Source organism: Akebia trifoliata, chromosome 11 (assembly GCF_017979445.1).
Source record: "Akebia trifoliata isolate Shusen 1 chromosome 11, ASM1797944v1, whole genome shotgun sequence".
NCBI lineage: Eukaryota > Viridiplantae > Streptophyta > Magnoliopsida > Ranunculales > Lardizabalaceae > Akebia > Akebia trifoliata.
Window position 1 is genome coordinate 42,118,418 of NC_141385.1, and position 24,768 is coordinate 42,143,185.

The 24,768-nt window shown below is 34.4% G+C and overlaps 2 protein-coding genes across 5 annotated transcripts; one reads left to right on the forward strand and one right to left on the reverse strand.

Moving 5' to 3' along the window:
* Nucleotides 1-1,108: 1,108 nt before the first annotated feature.
* On the forward strand, nucleotides 1,109-7,898 carry LOC147391775 (putative membrane protein At3g27390). 4 transcript variants are annotated; one of them, XM_086459485.1, is made up of 10 exons: nucleotides 1,109-1,364; nucleotides 2,869-2,977; nucleotides 3,116-3,308; nucleotides 3,997-4,133; nucleotides 4,218-4,506; nucleotides 4,617-4,723; nucleotides 5,505-5,697; nucleotides 5,774-5,969; nucleotides 6,055-6,295; nucleotides 7,336-7,501. In XM_086459485.1, exons 1-10 carry the CDS (start codon nucleotides 1,265-1,267, stop codon nucleotides 7,352-7,354), a joined length of 1,584 nt encoding a protein of 527 aa, XP_086315611.1. In that variant the 5' UTR covers nucleotides 1,109-1,264; the 3' UTR covers nucleotides 7,355-7,501. The 4 variants fall into 4 exon arrangements, with proteins under 4 accessions (XP_086315611.1, XP_086315609.1, XP_086315612.1 ...); XM_086459483.1 differs by having other exon boundaries at nucleotides 1,114-1,364; nucleotides 7,329-7,898; XM_086459486.1 differs by having other exon boundaries at nucleotides 1,114-1,312; nucleotides 7,329-7,898.
* Nucleotides 7,899-11,594: 3,696 nt separating this feature from the next.
* On the reverse strand, nucleotides 11,595-21,782 carry LOC147391776 (uncharacterized). The gene is made up of 7 exons (XM_086459104.1): nucleotides 20,824-21,782; nucleotides 20,503-20,685; nucleotides 19,460-19,758; nucleotides 19,353-19,365; nucleotides 13,690-14,601; nucleotides 12,420-12,584; nucleotides 11,595-12,103 (listed from the first exon to the last, which is right to left on the reverse strand). Exons 1-7 carry the CDS (start codon nucleotides 21,658-21,660, stop codon nucleotides 11,804-11,806), a joined length of 2,709 nt encoding a protein of 902 aa, XP_086315230.1. The 5' UTR covers nucleotides 21,661-21,782; the 3' UTR covers nucleotides 11,595-11,803.
* Nucleotides 21,783-24,768: the final 2,986 nt, after the last annotated feature.

Here is a 24,768-nt window from a genome sequence, read left to right on the forward strand (position 1 = left end):
CTGTGATTTTTTTTTTTTTTTGAATTTTTCTTTTAAATTTGTTATAATTTTATCTTTTATAATCTTGTAGTATTAGATGGTGTTTTTTGATGTCATGAATTCATATGGTTAGAATCCACTCCAATATATGTTAAGTAACAAATTAACCCCATAAAATTTTAATTTTATGTCGCAAATCCCACTCTAAGGTTTGCTGGGTAACAAACTTCATAAAGTGAGGTTTGGTGGGTAACAAACTACGTAAAGTGAGGTTGCCTCGGAGTTGTCAGAACTCGAAATGAGCTTTTGTGATAAAAATGCAACAATTGGGTTTGTCATGTAAATCTTTTTTATTTTTTTTATTTTTTTTTTTCTTAAAATGATAAATTATCTTTTTTTAGAAATACTTTTCAAAATGCGTTGGTTCAATGATTAACCTAAGAGTTTGGATCCTATGCACCAGGAATTAAAGCCTACACGATTATGATTATTCAAAAATGACAGTTTGGATATTTCAAAAATATTATAAAGAGAGATGAGGTTGAGCAACCAGAAAGAAAAAGTTAAAAAAAAAAAACCTGATCCAAGGCTCCACACCAACTGTGTACAATTTTTTTGATTTACATAAGAATTGATGTGGTATTAGTAAAAGTTGGTGTGGCAATAGCAGCTCTCATTTTTTTAATCAAGCATTGTAATATCAAATAAAGATAAGATAAGATAAGGCGTCACGTTCCTATATAAGAGAAACAGTTTCTACGTGGCAAATTTTGGTTGGATTTTGAAACACATGGACCACGCACCTCTATATGTTAAATCTACCCAAAAAAAAGTGCCAAGTGGTGCCGTTGCTATAGAATGGAACACTGCTCTAAATCGCGACTCTTTAATATCTAAAACACGTAGCACTCAGATCCACTCCCTGTTTCGAATATCAAATGTACTTGAGTCGAGTCAGGAAACCTTCCTCATCAATCAATCAGAATCAAGAATCAGGTTTTATATGATCAGATCAAAACTCCATTAAATAAAAACATTATTTGTGGCGGTTCAACTAATGACCTCTGCTGATGTCTTTCTCTCTCGAGACTCCCTTTTTGGAGGAGAGAGAGAGAGAGAGAGAGAGAGAGGCTCTTCTGGCTCACGCACAACAACACCTCATAACTGCAAAACGTGGCACTTTAAACTCACCCACTCATGCCACGTAACCCCACCCATCTTTCCCTGGTTCTTCTGTCACCCAAACAAAACAGATATAAACGAACGAACAGACCCACTTCATTTGATGATCATGGAGGTTCCAGTGAGGTTTATGGCTAAGCTATGGAACTGTGTAAGGTTTCTGCCATTCTTCTTCTTGATTTTCCTTCTTGGCGTTATCAAAGGTATCACTATTTCCTTCATTTTGATAAGCCCACACCCTCTAATTTCTTCATTTTTTCTTCTCTACTTCTTTTGAATTTTATGTTGTTAAAGCTCACCATGGTTTTCAAATCCGATGTCTACTCTCGTCTTGGCTCGTCTCGTGCAAACCGAGATCGGGTTGACTCGTTCGAGTCAATTCCATTCGGATGAGTCGACTCGGCAAAGCATGTTTTTGTTTGTATAAATAATTGAATAATTATTATTTATTTTCTATTATAGGATGGATTTGTTGATGATCAGTTGAAAAATCCTATTTTTGTATAGATATAGATTTGAGACCTGGATGACTCGTCCGAGTCGTTTTAGTATTGGACGAGTTTAGAAGCCATGATCTTGACTGAATTGCTGTTTATTCCAAATTTTTGAAAATTGGATGAAGGAACAAGGTTTTTGCCAAATAACTGAAATCCCAGGATGCATACTAAAGAAAGAAGACCAGTTTCTTAGAACAATAGAAACATAACTCAAAAACAAAATAAATTCAAATTCAATTGAAAAAAAAAAATCTCATAAGGGTTAAATAGAATTACTTCTAGTTTGATAGAAAGTGTCTTTCTTCGCAATAATCAATATGCCCAACCAACTTGTGCATTATTCCCGTCCTTGTGCTCGTTGCTAGCTTTCCGAATTGGTATTGGAATAGAGATTCTGAAAACCAGTCACCATGTTCTTCCTGTTTGAAGTTAAGATATGTGTTTAGTCTTTCGCCCATCTTCTTTTAATCTTCTGATAAATTTGGGGGTCCAACTCAAAACCAATTGGCAATGAGTGGGGAGGACTAGGAGCTTATAAGGAGAGAGACAAGGCAATGAGTGTCTGATGTGTGGCTAGACTCAACACGTCCCCCCCCCCCCCGCGCGCGGCACGTGTGGGCTGGACTGAGCCAAAGCACGTGAAGATACGACTTGGGTGACATGGAGGAGAGACTGATGTGGGACTAAACTCAACAAGTCCCTGCACATGTGGGCCAGACTCGACTAAAGCACATGGAGATATGAACTGGGTGACGTGGAGGAGAGAGAGGTTCGCTCTGATACTATGATAAATTTGGGGGTTCAACTTAAAACCAATTGGCAATGAGTAGAGAGGTCCAGGCGCTTATAAGGAGAGAGACAAGGCAATGAGTGTCCGATGTGGGACTAAACATCTTCCCACTCCATATAATCTTCTGGAACACGTTCTTCATCAATTTCTAGTAATGTTTTCATTTCTAGGCAATGCTAGGGCATTCAACGGCCCTAGATACAGTTAGAAGTCAGCAAGGACTCTTGAACTCAAAACAGGATTCATGTTCCCAAACCCATATTGTTGTAAATCATGATAATGATGACAAAGAGAAATATGCCATGACCGATTCTTTATTCATTTATGAGCCCATATATGCTATAAAAAAAATGAAATTTCGCAACACAAACATGTTTGTTGTGTTTAATCTGCACTTTCTGATGTTGGTCTCATTTGCAGCGGCAATCTTGGCTCCAGTCGCCTTCATCGTCATTCTTACTGGAAATTCAGGAGTAATCATAGGGCTGTGGCCTGCACATTTTATATGGACATACTACTGTGTAACAAAGTATGAATGTTATATACTCTCTACCTCTCAGTTTTATCTTAACTGATTGACTTACTTCTTATCCCTCTTATTATTCATGGTTTCTCCCATGTTCTGCCCGTCGTTTCTCTTTTGTAATCTCTTGATGTATTGGTGCAGAACCGAGAGGGTTGGGCTAGTTTTGAAGATTCTGTTATTGGTATTTTTGCCAGTACCTTTGCTTCTTTGGCCAATACTTGGGATTGTTGGAAGTCTTCTAGTCGGAATAGGATATGGTATTTTTACTCCCTTATTCGCAACATTTGAGGCTGTTGGAGGGAATTTCAGGGACAAAGTTTTCCATTATTTTTTTGTAAGCTTCCCGTTTCCTTCAATGAAATGTGTTTCATGTTTGAATCTGCTAACATGAACTACATATCCGCATCGTATCACTGACATATTAGTATCACAAGAGCTAATAACAGTAAAGCAACTAGACAAGGGTACATGTGGCACAATGCATGGGATGGAGTTTCAAAGGATCCCTTGTACTAGAATCAACCTCATTGGAAGAGTCACGAACCAGAACAGTGTCCTGTTCCTATAGAATAGATACGGTGTCTACGTGACACATTTTATTGGAGTTTAAAGACATCAGACTGCGTGCTCGTAAAAAAGGCTTGGTTAGGGAGCGCTGGGTGTTACAAACTCCAACCAAAATGTGCCACATAGACACTGTACCTATTATATAGGAATGGGTCACCGTTCTGGATCTAAAAAACATCAAATTAGTCTATAGAGGATAGAAAGGAGTAGTGTAGATGCTGATCCTTTTCCTACAATGTCAATTTTTTCACATGCAACAACTAGTATGTTTCCTAACCAAAAAACGCCTGGTAGGTTGAACCCATCAAACTTAGAGTCCTGAGGCCCCTTCTCAATAACCATGTGCACCATTACTTCAATCCATATAGAGTTCCTTAGTCCTTACATCGTCCTATCAATAACATGGTCCCAGTGGTACTTCAAACTGTTTTCCTAAACGTCTATATAAATATCAGAATGGTTGCTGGAGCACACTCAAGGGGAGCTGCACTATTGTACAAGACTTCACAGACTTCTGCTACCACTCCTACTTCTCTTTCATGGATGAACTGAGTGAAAAAGTTTCCGAGGATGAGCACCCCATGGACATAAAGTACTCAATCCGACTTCAGAGACTTCTTTGTTACTTGTTCAAGATAAATTCTTCATACTTAGTTTATATTGTTCCTCTTGGAAGGTTATCAAAGTTGCCGAGCTGTTTGTTGGTCATTCTAATCGCCGTGCCCATCGATGTCCTTTTAATCACGGCTGTCGCATTGTGGAAAAGCCCTTACATGCTGTTGAAAGGATGGAAGAGACTATTTGAGGACTTGATCGGAAGAGAAGGTCTATTCCTGGAAACGGTATGTGTCCCATTAGCTGGTCTGGCTATCATCTTATGGCCAATTGCTGTGGTGGGAGCTGTGATTTGTGCTTTTGTCTGCAGCTTCTTTCTTGGATTATATAGTGGGGTTATTGTCCATCAGGTCTGTACCACATAACTCATCATAATGACTTTGTTCTGGGTTTTCTTCGGATCTTATATAGGCTTGTGTGTATTGTCATGTAACTGACTTCCAATTTCATATATTTCCAGGAAAACTCCCTCGTGATGGGACTCGCATATATTGTATCGGTAGTTTCACTGTTTGATGAGTACACAAATGACTTACTGTACTTGAGAGAAGGGTCCTGCCTTCCCAGGTGCAATCTGGCTGTTAATTTTTTATTTTTTATTTCCTTTATAGCATGGAATATCATTAGGGCATAAAATGGGTCGGATTTTATCCGTAATATGAGTGCTCCAAAATCAGTGGGTTTGGATCCTTTGAGTAGATCCGAATCAATAAATGGGTTGAATATGTTTTGATGTCCCATGATCCAAGTCTGTTCCGGGTCGGATACAGATCCATCCATATATCTGCCTAGGTCCTAATTATATATTGCTATGAAAATCATATTTTTAGATTTTTCAAAATATCCTCTTCTACTTTAATACAACATAAATGATTATAATGATAAAATAGAATTATATAGCAATTAACCAAAGTATAGAAGAAAAAATGTTGAACAATCCTGAATTATCCGTCATGAATGAAATAATTCGGATGGGTCAGATAAGGATTGAGTGAAATCAAAATGACTTGGATATGATTTATCATATAGGATCCGAGTTGGATTTGGATATGAATTCGGGTCCATCTAAAGAAATTCGGATCTGAATATGAATATGCTCAGATCTGGCATGAATCCAACCCATTTTAAGCCTTAAATATCATAGGTTGACAATGCAAAATTTTTTGTTCCTTGGGCTTAGATTCATAGCTCGGTTGGTAGCAATGCAGCTTTGAGAATTGTGGGTTCAAGTCCAGCGTACCTATCTAAAAAAATAAAGAAGGAAAGAAAATAAAAAAATTTCGTGCCTTGCTACATCTCATACCTGCATATTAGAAATCATATACATCTAATTTTGATGCTGAGTCAGAATCCTTACGACAGCCAGGCCCAAATATCGTAAAAATATGATACTCCAGTCCGAGCTCCTTGAGAGGACAAAATCAATCGACAATGACGCCAATAATCACAAGAATGGGAAACTAAGCCCATATGGTTCAAAGTTAGTTTCCGAGCAATCGAGACCGTTGAAGTGGGCTATCCAACAGTTAAAACCTATGCAGGTAAGGAACTTGAGAATAGATCTACTTAACATGTAACTTCTATATTTGCTCTACTTCATTCTAGATAATGTAATAGGTATGGGATTGGCTATTCCGATCTTGCGAGGTGAATGGTAGGATACTCATCCATGACGGCCTAATCAACATCAAAGACATAGAAGAATGTATCGTGAAGGGGAAATGCAAAAAGTTGGGCATCAAGTTACCAGCTTGGTGTATTTTACAATGTATGCTTTCATCGGCGAAGTCCAACTCACCGGGGTTGCTTATCTGTATGTTTTGCCTTTAAACTTGTGTGTTTGTTAGCTTGTTTTAGTATTGAGTTCTAATTTTGCTTGCATAAAATATACTTTCCAGTTGATGATGTGGATACGACAATGTTTAATTGGCCAAAGGACAAAGTATTTGAGTGGTTTATAGGGCCATTACTGATTATAAAGGAGCAGATCAAAGGGCTCAATTTAGATGAGAATGAAGAAGCATGTTTGAGAAAGTTGATTATGGGTTCCAACAATGAGAAGCCAGAGGACTGGCACAACTTGGGATTTCCGTCTAACGACAATGTCAGAATAGCCCAATTGCAAGCAATATTTAGAAGGTATGTTGAACAATATATTACCTTAAAGGCTAATGGAAATACTATTGTACCATGACACTAATTCTTTAGTGAGAAGTAATGGGAAGCTTCTTGAGCTTAACATATTTAATGAGCTATTAATTTCAATGGCTTGATTGTCATGATCTCATAACCCCTAATGTATCGTTGTATATGGCCATGGCTCCTTTCATGCTTTGAGGAAGGTTCAACTTGTACCACATCGATTTCTAAGAGGGGTGGTTCACCAGAGCCCATAGAGGTTGTAAGACTTTGGATCCTAAAATGTTTCTCTACCCAGTTTCTTCTTGTTGCTACTGATACCTACTTAAAACATTTGCACTGTTGACACCCCAGCTCTTGCTTATTACACCCCAAATAGGAAAAAAAGAATATAAATGAAAATTGGGGTGCCATTAAAAGTTCTCTTTTTTGTTTTGGCAAGATTTTCTATTTTTTGGGTTTAGGATTTTATATGGGCGTAATCATAATTATAAACTGAAATTGTTCGAACGAGTGTGATAATGTTTTGTAATGTTGAAATTATAATTTGAGCCAAACCTTTGTAATGCTTGAAGAGAGTTTTTAAAAATCTTTAATTGGGGGGTGATAAATAATTTAAGAAATTGGGGTGTAATAAGCAAAAGTTGGGATGCAAATAGCAGCTTTCTTTTTAAATACCAGGTTTCAGTTATGTTTCTCTGACCTTAGGAACAACTCTCTTAATTGTTGACTTGATGTTGTGGCTCTTCAATGGAGATGGGAGAGTTGCTCCTTATTTTATTTACTAGGATATGACTTACCATCATGGTTTTAAACCTCGTCCAAGACCGAGAGGACTCGTCCGAGTTGTCTCCGTATCATCCACCAACGAGACGAGTTGACAAGTCATCTCAAAGACATGGTTTGTTCTAATTCTAAGGTATTTTTTAAAATCTCGTCCAAGACGATTTGGCCTCATTCATGGACAAGATGAGACATGCTAACCATCAAAGGTTTCTTGATGACTGATACATGTATGTTTTCTCCATGGAAGATTGCAGGGAATTGTGGCTTCTATGACACGGATGCCAACCTTCCGACGTCGCTTCAAGAACTTGGTGAAAGTGCTATATCTTGAGGCGATTGAAACTACTGTTTTGGCAAATCAGGATGGAGTAAGCTCCAAGTACAAAGCCAAATTCAAGATATCTTCTTTGGCAGATCAGAGTGCAGGAGACTCTAAATCTAAGGCCTGTGTTAACTTTGTTAGGGGAGAAAGTGCAGATGCAGCAACAGATGCAACAGGGGACAGAATATGGGATAACGGCAATATTGTATGATCGGTTCAATTATGCTTAGTGAGTCTTCATTGCGGATTGATATTAGATAATAAATGCTCTTAGACAAGTCGTATTTTGGTGTTTTTAATGGTTGTGATCTCTCTATTGGGCTGTATTTTGTATTTACACTGAAGTGCACGTAGGTTCCATATTGTCTTACCCCATCAATAGATTACAATTGTTGTGATGGAAGTGAAGTTTAAATGCTCAATGAGCAGCGAGCAATATCCAAACCCTTGTTAGCAATCTCCGTTTAATTCATGAAAAATTCACGATTTTTTTCATTTTTTTCAATGAAAGTATTACTTTCCGGATTATTGAACTATTTTGAATAATTTGTGCATCTCAAGTTAGAAAAGATTAAATTTTTTTTTTTCCAGAATTTTACAACGTTCACGATTTTTTATAAAAATTCGATCGAAAAAAATGTTATTGTAATTTGTTGTATGTTGCATAAGTGTAAACTTGTAAGTTGTGACGTATGACACACGTCGACTTTGAAGTGGCTAAGTTTTAAAATTTTGGAGGAATCCAACTTTTTAGGAGACACACCCCTTTTATCTTTAAAAAAATAATGACATGGCTCTCTACATTTATTTGAGATTACAGCTTAATTTTTCAAATTGATGATTTGTCCCATGACTTTGGTGTTCTTTTATAATCCATATTTTTATGGTGAATTTTCAAATTTTCAAGCCATCTGTATTGGAATTTTCCCATTCTTATAGTCAATCAAGTTTCACTCTTTAAGAGAAGCAATATTGTGACACTAGAGGGTGCTTTAGGTAGCAATTGTAGCTTCTTACGAAATTCCATATTCTCTTTCCTTGAAATTATTGTACTTGTGATGATGTAATGTTCTCTAAGACCATTGTATTCTTAAGTAGAAATTCTAGAAACTTGAGTTCATTCCCATGCAATATAACTCCCACATAACCAAAACAATGAATGACAAGTCAAATGTTATTTGATGAGTTTTTGAAGTAGAAGAGCGGATAATTGAGAACCTTGATATTTCTATGGTCACAATGTTTTGTGAACAAATTTTCCAAAACAGAGCAACTGAAAAGAAGTTCCCCATTAGAATTTCCCTCTGGAGGTTAACTGAAACCAGTTTCAAAGTCTTGAGATATGAAGCTGAGCACATCGAATTGGGAAATGTTACTAGTTGTCATATCGGATCGTAGCTTAAATACTTTTACCGCTGAAATAAAGATAAGAGTCAGGCAATTCAAGGGGTTTCCCAATGCAGATAACATGACGGCTTAGTGCAGCGTGCATTGCAAGAAGAGTCACAAGAGAGTTGGAAGGTGTGTATGTTGGAGTTGTCGCGGAGAAACAGAAGCTTGTCCACAAAATTCAGAACTCCATTTTTAAAATGAAATCTCTCTTGATTTTGTTCCTTCATATTAAGTTTGTGCCACAATAGATGATCAAAGTTTAGATATGGAAGAGACCTCCATAAATATCTCCATCTTTTGGAAAGAAGTGATGTATGAACTACTTTCATATCTAGAGATGAGAGGATGTGATGGAGAATGGGATCTGCTAATCTACTAATTCTGTCTTCTGCAATATCACTATTGTTCATTAAGATTTCTGCTATGGTTATGTTTTTCTCTTTGCACTCTTTCGTGTATTTTGAAGGTGAAATGATTTCTTGAAAAACAACCACCAAAAGAAACGACGATGCTCTCTCCCCATTAACGATCTTCTTGAACAAGTATCCATTTGTTTCCTTCCACACATTCAACTTCTTAGAAGAATCCAACCAACATTGGAAACAGGAAAGCCTCGAGGGAAATGAATGAATTTTACTTCTTAGTGCTTCACAAAAATCAATGTTTTTTTGGTGTGATAATTACAGTATTACGTAGGTTATCAAATTAATTTGTATCCAATTAACCGATAACTTGCTCAAAATTATAACCATTATTATTAGAACATAAAGTTGAAATGTTGAATTATGGATTAGAATTCAATTTTTCTAAAATTATAACAATGACAGGGAAATAGGAATGTGAGATGACTTTGATCAGGGTTATCCTTCAAAAATTGAATCTAAATAGATTTGATGTTATAAAACATGCATTCGAACACTAATTGCAAATATCTAAATTTCACCCTTTTAGACCTATTGTCGACACGAAGTAGCAGTAAAAACTTTGTATCTATTTTTCATGAAATTATGCACGGATCAGATATATCATGGCCAATTCCTCAAAAAGAGGGCGATCCTTCCACAATGGAATCAAACCCCAATCCCCTTTCTTGTTTGTTGAGATATAACCTACCTATTAACAAGAACAAAACTCAACTTAGTCTCCTTATAATACAAAAGATAATATAATGATTTGTCGCGTTTGTGATTTAAAAAAATTAATTAACTAATTAAAGTGGATTTGCATCAACAATACTCACCCTCCTCTCCCAAGTAACAACAAAACTAATCTTAGTCTCCTTATAATACTAAAGATAATATAATGAAATGTCACGTTTGTGATTTAAAAAAATTAATTAACTAATTAAAGTGGATTTGCATCAACAATACTCACCCTCCTCTCCCAAGTAACAACAACCAAATGTAAACTCAAACAAAAAGAAATTCAAATTATCTTTCGTCATTGCTGGCTATGGATTAATTTACAAGGATAAGAAGTCTGCCAACACAATATCAGAGAAAACAGAACATTGAAAACAAGAAAAAGGAAACCATGGCAAGCGAATGAGTTCACTTAGACTATTTATCGAGGAGTAATGCATGTCGAGATACCACAAAGTTTTCAAACCAATTACATATCTCCTTGAGTGTTGCAGTCTTTTGTGAAGTCTAATAAAATGACCACAGCACTCTCATCTTCGTCTCTTCCCAGTTTTCAACTTAAGAATGAAGGGTAATTGAATGGTGGAAAATGACAAATCAAGGCAATTTTGGGTGAGAAGGTCCATGAAGAGCTGGGTCGATGTGCTCCAAAATTGGTTTTAATAGGCATTTTTCAGATGACATAAAACTTCTTTGTCCGAGTAAAACATCCTCGCTCCTCTTGAGATCCCATGTTTAAATCCGACAAAAATAGAATACAGGGAATTATGTTGGGAAAGAATTGTAATTGTTGGAAACATTGTTTTGCATTAATGAACCAAACAGTTTCTGAATTATGAAAAACAAATATCGGATTTATAGAAAGAAGCCTGCATACATCCTAAAAATATTACTTTACTAACAAAAGAATCTGAAAAAAGAGTTTATAAAGTATGATATAGAAAGAGTTTTCAAATGCAAGAGAAGAATATGTAGGTGGGTTGCCATTTATTCCTCAAACTAGAAATGTTCATTCAGCCATTAATTCCTTCATTCGTTGAGAAGGTTTTCGCCCAAACCTTTTGTAGATTAATAAAATATATCAATATTTTTATTTTTTTCCTCTCTTACATCGTTTAGAAACCTTCATTACTTCCTAGCACTTTTGTTATTCTGTTAGACAATGCCAAGAAAAGGAATAAAAGGAAGAATAAGGTTTAAAAAATTTTAAGTATGAAAATCGATCTGGATGAAAGAGAAACAAAATGAGAGATCCCAAGTATTATCCAATCAAAAGTAGAACACAAGGGGTTATGTTGTGAAAGAGTTGGCGAAAGACATTGTTTGGCTTACTAAACTTACACTACGTGTAGCAAAATTCGACGGACCTTGGCGTCAAATTTACCCCTTTTTTCATGTAGTGTTAACAGTTCAGGAAACGTAAATGCTCCATTTGAAGAAAAGGGACTGCACACATCTCAAAATTATTACCTCACTAACAAGTGAAAATTAATATATCAGCTCAAACCAAGATAATTTGTATTAGAAAGATGATATGGATCTCCACTAGCAAAATTAAATTCTTATTAGAAACTTCGAATAGAAGCTATGACAAGATATTCAGTAGTAATGGAATTGTAGAAAATTGAAAGATAACATTTCATGAGAAAAAACATCACAAAATGCAAAAAGGGAAGCTAAGATTAAAATGTTATCCCATGAAATAGTTCACCAAATGCGAGCCCTAGGCCAACTACTATGTTCTCTAAGGAGGAAAAAAACTCTACGTATGAGCTAAAAAAATACAAACATTTACCAATTGTATAATTCCTTTCCATAAGAAGTTTTAGGCTACCAAGAGAAGGAATCTTCGAATCAAATGTCCGATCAAGATCTACTCTTTAATAGAAATAATATTGAGACATTCAAGGATGCTCTAGGAAGCAGTTGTAGTGTCTTACTAAAATTTGCCAACTCCTTCTCTTTATCACTTGATAGTGCCTTAATTGTGGTGATAGTGATGTTCTGTAAGGCCACTGCATTCTTTAGTAAAAATTCAAGAAACTTGAGATCATTCTTGCACCCTTCTAGATTCTGGATCTCAACAAATTTGAGGTGATTAAACATGCAATGGAATGATAAATGGACTCCCCAATCAGCACTCTCGATTCTTGTGTTGGGTGCCATCTGAGAACCAGAACATTACAAATCAATACAACTTTCTAGGTTTTGAAACTGTATAAGAAAAAAAATGTAGTAACAGATATGGTTATTGAAAATTGCTAAACTAACTTCCTACAACACTGCTTTGACATGGCGTGTGCACAGTGTTGAATGCATTGTCGTCGGTCATCAGTGTAGAACAGCTCATGGTTATCATCTCAACCAAATAAGAGTTGTTTCCAAAACAAGGTGAGTTAATTATGAAGTTTGTTTAAGCATATAAACTAATGGTTAGGATATATGATAAATAGAAATTATCATTAAAGTGTTTGATGAGTACCTCTTTTAATTCCAAGACAAGATTTTCTATATAAGGAGACCTCTCAAGTAAGTTCAATACCACCTGAATAGAAGAACTCCTACGCAACTCAGTCAACTTCAAATACCTTAGATTATGAAATGGAGTTGACATTCGTTTCGATATAGGTGGGATTTTTGAGAAAATCTGTGCCCATAAATAGAAGAAAAAATGGAAAATAAATTTAGATAAATGTACTTAGTTACAAAACAAATAATAAAAGATCAACAATTTAGTTAAGGAAGAAAGAGATGCATAGAAATGGTTAGCTATGATAGAGATAAGGTTTATGCATTATAATAATGTCCATGAGATACACTATATCAATGCTATAGTGTATCTCATCACATATCTTGCAAATCATATATTTGCATCAATTAGGATTAATATGTTTCCATATTAATAAATATTTTGAATTTATATAAATCCTATTGGATATGTAATCACCATCAAAGTATTTTCAATAATTTCATATTTCTACATGGTATCAGAGCTCAGTTTCCATTGAGCACATCGGTCTTGGGTCTTGGTGCCCCGTTCTTCAACGATGGCTCCACTACCGTCGTCGACCCTAAGTCATTTTCAATGTTTTTATTTTCAATAAATATCCCACCTTTATCTATGTTTTTACAAAACCTCCCTACTTCACAAATTAATGTCTCATGATCTCGATTTTCATGTTATTTAAAATCTCTTCAATGAGAGTTCTCCTGTTTAAATCGCAGATCCTTATTTGTTTGCTTATGGGAGAGATCATGAAGGACCTAATCTAATAGGCTATCGGTTCCGACAGACTCAAAAATGAGCGAGATGCGACAATGATGGACTTTATAGACAGTCGGTGATCACCATCAAGCGTGATCGAATGCTTGCAACTATCCATCATCAAGTTCTTCATGAAATCAAGGGCTGATATTATATGTAATCAATTGCATGGTCTTTCTCTAAAGGACCATGCAATTGCAGGAGGATGATAGAGATAAGGTGTATGCATTATCAATGTTATGGAGTATCTCATCACATATCTTGCAAATAATATATTTGCATCAATTAGGATTAATTAGGGATATTATATTGGGTTAATTGATTACGTTTCCATATTCATGAATATTTTGAATTTATAAAAAATCCTATGGGATATGTAATCACCATCCAACTATTCTCAATAATTTCAGATTTCTACAAAAAAAAATAAGACCTATATCTAAATGGGTGTATGCCATTTTGCCAAAACAGAGAAAGTTAAGCAAACCTGAAGCCAAGCACCAGATAATATTAGAGTCTCTACAGTAACTAGATTTGAAAAGTTGTCCACAGCAACGTCTCCATTCATAGGACCATCAAACTGGAAAGATTCGAGATTTGGAGTACATATCCTGATCTTACAAGTAATACTACGGTTTAAACAAGAATTATCCTTCAAAACCAAACTCTGAAGTTGAAGAGCCGATATATTGAGAAGTTCGAGATTTCGATTATGGCAGTATTTCATAATCAAAATTTCCAAATTTGGGCAGTTTAAGAGGAGCTCTCCATCCGAATTTCCCTCTGGAAGTTGAACACATACTAGTTCCAAAATCTTAAGCTGGAAAGCTGAACACATCGAATTAGGCAATCTGATTGAGGTCCTCATGTTGGCTTGCAACTTAAATACCCTTATGGCTGAAGTAAAGAGAAAGTGCGGTAACTCAAGGGGTTGCTCAGTAGCGATGTAAAGGTGAAGCTCTTGAACCTTTCGTCTTACTACAACAGTAATCCATGTATTAATTCTACCTATATTGCAGTAATAGCTACTTGAGAGACTAAATTTATGAATGTTGGAGTTGTCACGGAGAAACAGAACATTGTCCACAAATTTCATAAATCTATCTTTACAAGTGATTATATGTTGATTTTGTTCCTTAAAATCAACTTTCCACAACTTATGATCGAAGTTGAGACATGGAACAGAGATCCATTTATATCTCCATATTCTTGAAAGAAGGCTTATATGAACTATATCTTTCATGTCCAGAAAAGAGAAGATGTGATCGAGAATAGGTTCAGGTAAACCACTTAGTCTGTCTTCATCATCCTCACTCATCTTCTTCAAAGACTTTCTTTCCATCGTCTTCAGGGCCGGCTCAAGCATAATGCCCTTTAAGCGGTTCCGAAACCTTAAACCCTAAACCCTCAAGAGTCAAGATAACAGTATGCCCCCAAAATAGGCATTAATTGAGGGTAATTAAATTGATTTTAAAAAAATAATAATAGAGTTAAATGGTTTAATTATTTTTAATTAAAGGGTGTTGCCTCTCTTCCAATTAAATATTTTTATCTCTTCCAATTAATTAGAGGGAAAAATATAAAGCTCAAAATCAAAGCACCTAATAAAAAGAGAATTTGGATTCCAAATCTAGTGTATTAGGAAATGTTTCCTATAAAAAAAAAAATTAAAAAAATATATTAATCATGTGTTTAAGCTTGTTATCAATATACATAATTTACAACCTTCCTAAAACCTTATCTTATTTTTTGAGATTTAAATGTTGAAGAAATTAAAAGAATAATGATTTTTTTATGCCCTTTTGACATATGCCCCCATAGGCCTTATGATGTGACATGCGCTAAAATCATAGATTATTTTTCTCCGGATACACAGCTGCATGTATTTATGGGGATGTACATTTGTATATCCTGAAGAAAAATGTTAGAGAATTAGATGTATTATATTATGATACAGAAGATATATTGTATCATATCAATGTATCTCATCTCAAAAGGAAGGTAATGTTAGAGAATAATTTATGTAATAATATCAATTAGGATATTTTACATTAGAAAATTCTACTAAATTAGAATATTTATATCAAGCTAATTTTTTTATATTGATTGATGTAATCTCTAAAATCATAGATTATTTTTCTCGGGATACACAACTGCATGTATTTATGGGGATGTACATTTGTATATCCTGAAGGAAAATGTTAGAGAATTAGATGTATTATATTATGATACAGAAGATATATTGTATCATATCAATGTATCTCATCTCAAAAAGAAGGTAATGGTGGAGAATAATTTATGTAATGATATCAATTAGGAAATTTTACATTAGAAAATTCTATAAATTAGAATATTTATATTAAGATCTATGGGTGTCAGGGATGTACCTCGCGTGTGTCAAAGGTGCCATTAGAAAATCATGACTCAAATTAAAATTTTGAGGGAAGGATAAAAAAAAAATTTATTCCAAAATTTATCAAAAAATTAGTAATTTCATTTAGTCCTTAATTTAGAGAATTTTACACCTAATCCAGTGTTTGAAAATAGACGATCACCATTCGTTTAAATTTAAACGATTGGACATAACAGTCTTGCTGATGTGGCACACCCTTACCTGTTGATAACAGCTACAGAAAAATTGGGCTAAAGAGGATCTGCTCCCTGATAATTTGACTCGAAAAAACAAAGGTCGTTTGTACGTAGATGACGTGGCAAGGAGTCAGACTTTTAAGTGGGCAAGTCGTTGGAAAATTTTGAAGAAACCCTCCTCGTTACAAGACACATGGCATTTTAAATTTATTTTGCACTACATTTTCACCAAAATTTGGAATACTTCCTTCAAAATACCACGTGTAATCCAATGGAGAGGCTTCTAAGTTTTTCCTGTGTAGTGCGCATAACCATAGATCATTTTCTTCTGGATACACAACCAGAAAGGTTTACGGTTGTGTGCACTTACGACATAAATTGCGTATAGACCACTTACATTTTACCAATTCATTTTGTCATTAGCCGTTCATTATCCATTTTCCACCACGTGAGATGGTGTGAAGCTTGGGAAATCGACTAAATCCATCTCGGAGTAGATTTGAAACCATGGCCTCCTCGGCTATTAATAGCCATGGCTGTCAATTTGACCTGGCGTGGCCCACCATAAAAGGAAAAAAATACAAAAAAATCACTATTATAAAAAGTAGAACTACGGAAATACTATTAATCTTCCTAACCTTGAAGGTCGGGAGTAAAGATATGTAACTGTAGAATAAGCAAACCTCTCTTGTATAGAGAAAACAATAGCAATCACCAAAGAAATAAATAATAATAATAATAAAAAATACAAGATTTACTTGGTTCGACAAAGTGACCTATTTCCAGGCTACAAAAAGATTCCTTACTTATTATATTTATTTGATGGCTCAAATCTTTTTATGGTCATTGGATATTTCTAATTCTGATTAAGAGGGAAATAATGAGTTTTACGCTGTGTTTGGATTGAGGGAAATGAAAAGAAAAGAAACTCATTAAAAGAAAAGAAAAGAAAGTAACTCTATTTCTCTCCACCCTGTATGATTTAATAATGGAAAAACTTAAGTTAGGAGAGAAAAAATGGTAGAGTTGTAATTTTTAGAGCTTTTTTTAGCCAGGAGCATTTCATTTCCTTCCATTTCTCTCTGATTTGGAGAGAAAAAAAAAGAGAGGAAAAACTGACCCATTTTTTCAGTTTCTCTCTCCATTACTTTTCTTTTCTCTCCTCACTTGACAATCCAAACGAGAGAAATGGAGAAAAACTAAGCAGATTATCTTTTCTTTTCTTTCCATTTCCCCAATCCAATATTTCAGAACTTGATTCCATCATATCCTTTGAGATTCAGAATCGAGTTAACAAAAACATTCATTTCTGATCTCTTCTCATCTAAGTGCTTGGTTAGTACTTCTGTTATTTCCAAGACACAAGTTTGTATACAAGGAGAGCTTTCTTGTATGAATTGCTAATAAGCATCAACTTGAAGTGCATTGAGAATACAGTAGTTTTCTTTACGTTTGTTTACTCTCAGCCCTGTGGTTATCCAAGCACTTGTTAGATTAATTAGGACTGAAAAGTCTGCTTTCTATGTTAAGGCCTTAAGGGCTTCTGTAAGTGTAGAAATCACTAGATATGGTAACCTAAACAGAGTAATTAAATCACTCAACAGGGAAAACTATCCATCAAGAACACCTATACACTTTGATTGCAAACCTCTTCGACTACAACATGAAAGGGAAGGCAAGTTTCCCCAAGAATTCAACAAATCCATAATTTTTATAGGGCAGTATTGGGGCTGCTTGAGTATTCCAGTAGAACGGTCAATCAAGCTCCTCGTTAAGAGAGACAATATTCTAATACTTGAAGAGGCTTTGGGTAGAAATTACAGCTTCTTGTTAAATTATGCTAGATCCTTCTCTCTGTCCCTTGATAGTGTCTCACTTGCGTTGATATTAATGATCAAAGACAGTGGTATTCTTAAGTAAAAAATTCAAGAAACTTGTTCATTCTCCACCCTTAAGACATTGAATCTCAATAGATTTGAGGTGATAAAACATGCATTAGGACAATAATTGTAAATATCTAAACCTATTGCCGATACTAAGTAGCAGTAACAAAAATTGAATCCATTTTTCATGATATTATGCATGGATCAGATATGTCATGGCCAATTCCTCAAAAAAATTGCAGACGATTCTTCCACAACAGAATTACTCCCCAATCCGCTTTCTCGATTGTTGAGATATACCCTGCCTAATAATTAGAAAATTACTCGTTCTTGTCTTCCTATAATAGTAAAGATAATCTAATGAAATGTCACTTTTGTAATTTAAAAAAATTAATTAACGAATTAAAGCAGATTTGCATCAACAATACTCACCCTCCTCTCATTGTAACAATAAAGATAATAAACAAAAGCTACTAATTATTTAAATTTAAATAATAAAAAAAACGTTTTAAGAAACTAAACTAGTTTTAAAGGATTTGACTCACCCGATAAAAGATGGCTCGGAACAGTCAACTTGGTCTCCGTGGGTAGCAAGATGAGATGGGGCACTAGGTTTCAAAATCATCCTCAATATTCTCCATCTGACACATGAATTACTCCAATGTAACAGCAACCAAATTTAAATCCAAACAACAGGGATTCCAAATTCTATCTTCATTGCTGGCTATGGATTAATTTATCAGGATAAGAAGTCCCCCGACATGATATTAGAGGAAAACAGAACATTGGAAACAAGAAAAAAAACCATGGCAAGGGAATGAGCTAACATAGACAATTTATTAAGTAATTTAGATATTTCCCACTGGGTTTGGAGCCTGTTGAGATACCACAAACTTTTACATATCTTCTCGAGTGTGGTCTTATGTAAGAGACTAATAAAATGACCACAAATCAAGGCAATTTTGGGTGCCTGAGGTCCATGAAAAAGGTGGGTCGATGCTTCAGAGAGTTGATGTGCTCCAAAATTTTTGTTACTAGTAATTTTTGGGATGATATAAACTTCTTTGTCAGAGTAAAACATCCTCACTCATTTGGAGATCCCTTAAATCCAATAATAGAATACAAGGAGTTACATTGGGAAAGATTGTAATTGTTGGAAACACTGTTTTGCATTACTGACCTGTAAAGTTTACAAATTATGAAATACAAATGTCACATATATAGAAAGAGGCCTGCATACATCCTAAAATTATTCTTTACTAACAAAAGAATCTGTAATAAAAGTTTGACATTGAAAGAGTTTTCAAATACAAGGGAAGCATATGTAGTTGGGATACAATTAATACCTCAAACTTGAAATGTTCATTCAGCAATTAATTCCTTCATTCGTTGAGAAGGTCTATCGCCCAAATCTTTAGTAGATGAATAACATATAACAATATTTTTATTGTTTCCTCTCTTACATTGTTAATCCATGACATCCTAGCACTCTTGCTATGACAGAATATTCCATAGTAATGGTATGGCAGAAAATTGAAAGATCACATTTCATGAGATTCGTTATCACAACATATGAACATGGAAATTAAGATTAAAATGTATAACTCCATTTCCACGAGACCAACATCTACATTCTTTAAGGAAGGAAGAAATCTTTAGACATGGGCTCAAAAAATACAAACATTTCCCAACTGTATAATTCCATATCCATTAAATCAAGAAATCCATATTATGATGAGAGTTATAGGCTAGCTGGAGTAAGACTCTTCCAATCAAATGTCTAACTGAGATCCACTCTTCAATAGAAATAATATTAAGACACTTGAAGAGGCTCTAGGAAGCCGTTGTAGTGTCCTACTAAATTTTGTCAGCTCCTTCTCTTTATCACTTGATAGTGTCTCAATTGTGGTGATAACGATGTTCTCTAAGGCCACTGCTTTCTTAAGTAGAAATTCAAGAAACTTGAGTTCATTCTTGCACCCATCAAGATTTTGGATCTCAACAAATTTGAGGTGATTAAACATGCAATGGAACGATAATTGGGCTCCCCAATCTTCTCCCTTGTTTTCTGTCTTATGTGTCATCTAAGAACCCAAAAAAATGATCAACAAATCAATACAACTTTCTAGGTTTCCAAAATGTATAAGAAAAAAATTGCAGTAGCAGATATGGTTGGTTGAAAAATGCTAAACTGAACTTCCTACGATACTGCGTACAACACTTGGCTGATGTGGTGGTGTGTAAAACATAGATACTTTTCCTCGAGGTAGAATGAAAAACATCTATGGTTATGTGCACACCACCATATCAGTGAAGTGTCGTGGGATGTCAGTATAGAATGGCTTATGGTTATTATCTCATCCAAATAAGAGTTGTTTCCAAAACAAGGTGAGTTAATGCAGTTTGTTTAAGGGTAAATTACCATTTTGTGAGCTGAATATGATGAAATTCCAATTCTGGTTCACTGTACATTTTAATTCCCAAAACGTGAAGCATGAGATCACGAGTTTTTCAAAGTGACAATCTTGCCGCTATAAAGTAACGAGATTGCCGATAAATTTTTTTTCAAAATGACAATCTCGCTGATTTATATACTGACGAGCTCGTTAAAAAGAAGCAAATCTAGAAGATAGTCACTTCTCAAATAAATATCAGTGATCTCGCTACTTTATATCAGCGAGATTGTCAATTCAAAAAACCTGTGAACTCGCTCTTCATGTTTTGGGAATTAAAATGAACATTGAGCCAGAATGGAAATTTTGTCAAATGCTGATCATTCTCTTTAACAAATAAACTAATGGTTAGAATATATGAGAAATAAAAATTACCATTAAAGTGTTTGGGCAGGGAAGTAGCTTTCTTAATTCCAAGACAAGAGTTTCTATGTAAGGAGATCTCTCAAGTAAGTTCACTATCACCCGAAAACAAGAACTATTACCCAATTCAGTCAGCTTCAAATACCTTAGATTATGAAATGAAACTGATAGTGGTTTCAACATAGGTCCGATTTTCTGTGCCCATAAATAAGAGTGAAAAATGGAAAATAAATTCAGACAATTACGAAGCAAATGCATAGTAATGGTTAGCAACAAGTCCTATATCTAAATTGATATGTGCCATTTTCCCAAAAAGGAGAAAATAAAACGAACCTGAAGCCACCAACCAGATAATATTAGAGTCTCTACTGTAATAAGACAGGAAAGATTGTCCATAGAAAATAAATCACACATTGGACCGGTGAGCTGGAATGATGTGAGATTTGGGGAACATATCTGCATCTTCCCAGAATACCAAGAAATTTCCAAAACCAACTTTTGAAGTTGAAGTGCTGATATAACGAGAAGTTTGAGATTTCCATAATGGCAGCTTTTCATGATCAATTTTTCCAAATTTGGGCAGCTCAAGAGGAGCTTGCCATTAGGATTTCCCTCGGGAAGTTGAACCCATACAATTTCCAGTGTCTTGAGGTGAGAAGCTGAACATATCGAATTGGGCAATCTGATTGGAATCATCGGCCTGTAGGATCGCAACCTAAATACCCTTATGACTGAAGTAAATAGAAATTGAGGCAACACAAGGGTTTGTCGAGTTGGGATATCAAGATGAAGTTCTTGAACTTGTCGCCTTACTAAAACAGTGATCCATGTACCGATTCTATCTGCATTGCAGTAATTGCCACTTGAGAGATTAAATTTGTGTATGTTGGAGTTGTCCCGAAGAAACAGAACCTTGTCTACAAAATCCATGAATCCATCTTTATTATAAACTGTCTGATGATTTTGTTTCTTTGTATTAAGTTTATTCCACAAAAGATGATCAAAGTTGAGACAGGGAACAGATATCCATTTATATCTCCATCTTCTTGAAAGAAAGCTTGTGTGAACTACCTCTTTCATATCGATGAATGAGAGTATGTGATGGAGAATAGGGTCAGGTAAACCACTGATTCTGTCTTCATGACCACCCATACTCGAGCTTACTTCCATGCTTGTTGCTTTTCTCTTTTCAATCACCCTTCCAATTCCGATTTAAACAACAGAACCCTTTGTAAAGACTTTCTATAAATCTTATAAACTCAACAGACTTCTCACTTCTCTGTCTTGTTACCCTGTTACCGAGAGGGTTTCAACTCTAACCCTTATAAGGATTTCATTCAAAAGACCAAAGTAGCTCCTATAATAAAATAACTAAATTACCCTTACAAAAACAAAAAGAGTCGAGAGTAATGTTGGGGGTGACACAGCAGTTCTATTGTGATTCTCACAATTCTGATGTGGTTTAATATCCACGTCATCTATTTATTGAGTAAGTAGCCATGTCATCTTTTATTACAAAAAAAAAAAAAAAAAAAGAAACTCGGTGAACAAGCTAAAAAAAAATAGAAACTTGATCAAAAAGTAACAGATTTTCCTCTTCTCTCCTTGTTAATAGAAGAAACTTAGTGAAGAAATTAAAAAAAATAGAAACTCGAATGAATCGTTGCTATGATTTAGTGAGGAATGTGGTTCATTGTTTGCGATGAATGCTTCAAACTTCAATGGAGCTTTCGAGATTCAAAGAGAGGACAAGACAAGAGAGAGAGAGAGTGGAGTTTTCATTCAACATCAATAATGGAATTTTCAATAGTAAAATCCAAAAGGCCAAAAGAAAAAATAAACAAATACTTGATGAGCCATAAATCTTAGAGTATTTGGACTTGTTAGCTTCAATCTAACAAACAAATAAAGAAGAGAAGATAGGAGATGACTTCATCTAAGAAACAAGAAGAGAAGAGGAGAAGATGTTAGCTTCTTCACCAAGTTTCTTTAAAAAAAAATAATAATAATAAATAATGATGTGGCTGTTAACTCATTAAGTCGATGACGTGGATATTAAGTCACGTCAAAATTGTGAAAATCATAATAGAATTGTTGTGTCACCCCGACATTAGTCATGATAATCTGACTACCCCACGAGGCCTACTCAATGGACTACTTGATGTGATAAGTCCAAGATTCATAGATCTGTGTTCCTTGAGATACATTTTTTATGGGAAAATGCAGTCATGTATCTCAAGGTGCTAAGATCTACGATTCCAAAACTTGTCACATTAGGATAGTCGATTGAGTTTGCCACATGGGCTAGTCAAATTATCACGATTCAAATTAACACTGGACATTGTGGAGACATTACCTAAGAGTCCTTATAACCTGACTCATTTTGTTTGTTCTCTCTCTTCACATAATTGTACAAAACTATAAATATATGTCCTACCGAATCTTGAAGCAAAGATTCTACGGGTATGTGAAGGGAGAGTAAAGAAAAGTGAGTTAGATTATCACCACTCATAACTTACTGTTTTGTATATATTCCCTTGGCACTGAGTAGGTGAAACAATTTTAGTGAACTTAGTGTAAAAAACAGTCACATCAACGCAATGCTGAACACAATGTCCAACGCAAGCAATGTATCATGGCTGATTCCTTGTCAAATTGAAATTTGAAACCAGTGGAAATAGTAAAATCACACTCGCTTAAGACTTCTTGTGGAGTCACCAAGTTGGAATACAGGTTTAAAATTATAAGGGAAAACTTCGGAAATGAGAAACAAATCAAGGAAAAATGATAATAAAACAAAGAAAAAATGAAACTTTTACACGCGTAATTATACATTTTATGATAAAAACAAATGTAACCATCAATGTATTTTTTGAGCAAAATGACATTATTGAAAAAAATATATATAAAAAGCATAACATCAAGACATTATTATAAAATGCACATTACATAACATTTATGACTAAATCGCAAACATCCATAAGGCCATAAAAATTAATCATAGGCCTACCAAAAAAATAGGTTCTTATTATTATGTTTAAAAAAAAATGTGTTTAAAACGTAAAAATGTGTCTTTTTTAAAAGGTCAAGTTTTTTTTCATTGTTGCACTAACCATTCAAACTCACCATTTTCAATCAAAAAAATTGGATTTTTGACATCCCGATCGAGTTTCAGAGACTCCAATCCAATAAAAAAGATTTGAAAGGAAGAAAAAGTCATTTTCAAGAGTTTTGAATATGTATGTAAAAAAAAACTTGGGATTTTCAATTATTTTACTTCGTTTTGGGATGAAAATTGATCTAGGATGGTTATTTTCTATTTGAAATCATCTACACAGGTTGAAGATGAATGGGTTTGAAACCTGATTGTCAAAAGGGTTTTCTAAGGTTGCAGATAAGGGATTTTTGGATTTGAGGAAAAAAAAAAAAGGTTTCGAATCTGAATCGAATATTATCAGATTCAAATTCGAAATTTTCTATTGAGTATCCAACGGATTTGAATTCAAATTCGAATATTAGTGATTTTTTTCGTATTCGAATACAGATTTCTATATTCAATTGGATAAACATCCGTTGACAACCTACATAATTCTCAATCGTTCAATTGAGATCTTTTTTAAACATATCTATGAATTACATTCTCAACATATGCTTCAGATTTTATTATTAATTTTTAAATTATTTTTTAGATAAAGATAAAATAATATGTATCTCAATAAAATATGGATGGATTCCAAATCTATTGTATTACGAAATGTTTCCTAAAAGAAAATTAAAAAATTATTAAAAAATATATATTAATCATGTGTTTAAGCTTGTTATCAATATACATAATTTACAACCTTTCTAAAATCTTATCTTGTTTTTTGAGATTTAAATGTTGAAGAAATTTAAAGAATAATGATTTTCTGATGCCCTTTTGACACTCGCCCTAATAGGCCTTATGATGTGGAATGCGCTAGAATCATAGATTATTTTTCTTGGGATACACAACTGCATGTATTTATGGGGATGTACATTTGAATAGCTCGAGGGAAAATGTTAGAGAATTGGATGTATCATATTATGATGCATAAGATATATTGTATCATATCATTGTATCTCATCTCAAAAGGAAGGAAGGTAATGTTGGAGAATAATCTATATAGTAATATCAATTAGGATATTTTACATTAGAAAATTCTACTAAATTAATATTTATATTAAACTAATTTCCTTTATCTTGATTGATGTAATCTTTTTAAATATCCTATCAGAGTTTATGTAATATTCATCCAC

Coding starts and splice junctions, on each gene's coding strand:
- LOC147391775 (XM_086459483.1), top strand. CDS start 1,265: ATGATCATGGAGGTTCCAGTGAGGTTTATGGCTAAGCTATGGAACTGT. Junction 4,134..4,217: donor GAGCACCCCATGGACATAAA/GTACTCAATCCG, acceptor TCCTCTTGGAAG/GTTATCAAAGTTGCCGAGCT. Junction 5,698..5,773: donor AACAGTTAAAACCTATGCAG/GTAAGGAACTTG, acceptor ATAATGTAATAG/GTATGGGATTGGCTATTCCG.
- LOC147391776 (XM_086459104.1), bottom strand. CDS start 21,660: ATGGAAGTAAGCTCGAGTATGGGTGGTCATGAAGACAGAATCAGTGGT. Junction 20,686..20,823: donor TATCTGGTTGGTGGCTTCAG/GTTCGTTTTATT, acceptor TTATGGGCACAG/AAAATCGGACCTATGTTGAA. Junction 12,104..12,419: donor TTGTCTTGGAATTAAAAGAG/GTACTCATCAAA, acceptor TCTGGTTCTCAG/ATGGCACCCAACACAAGAAT.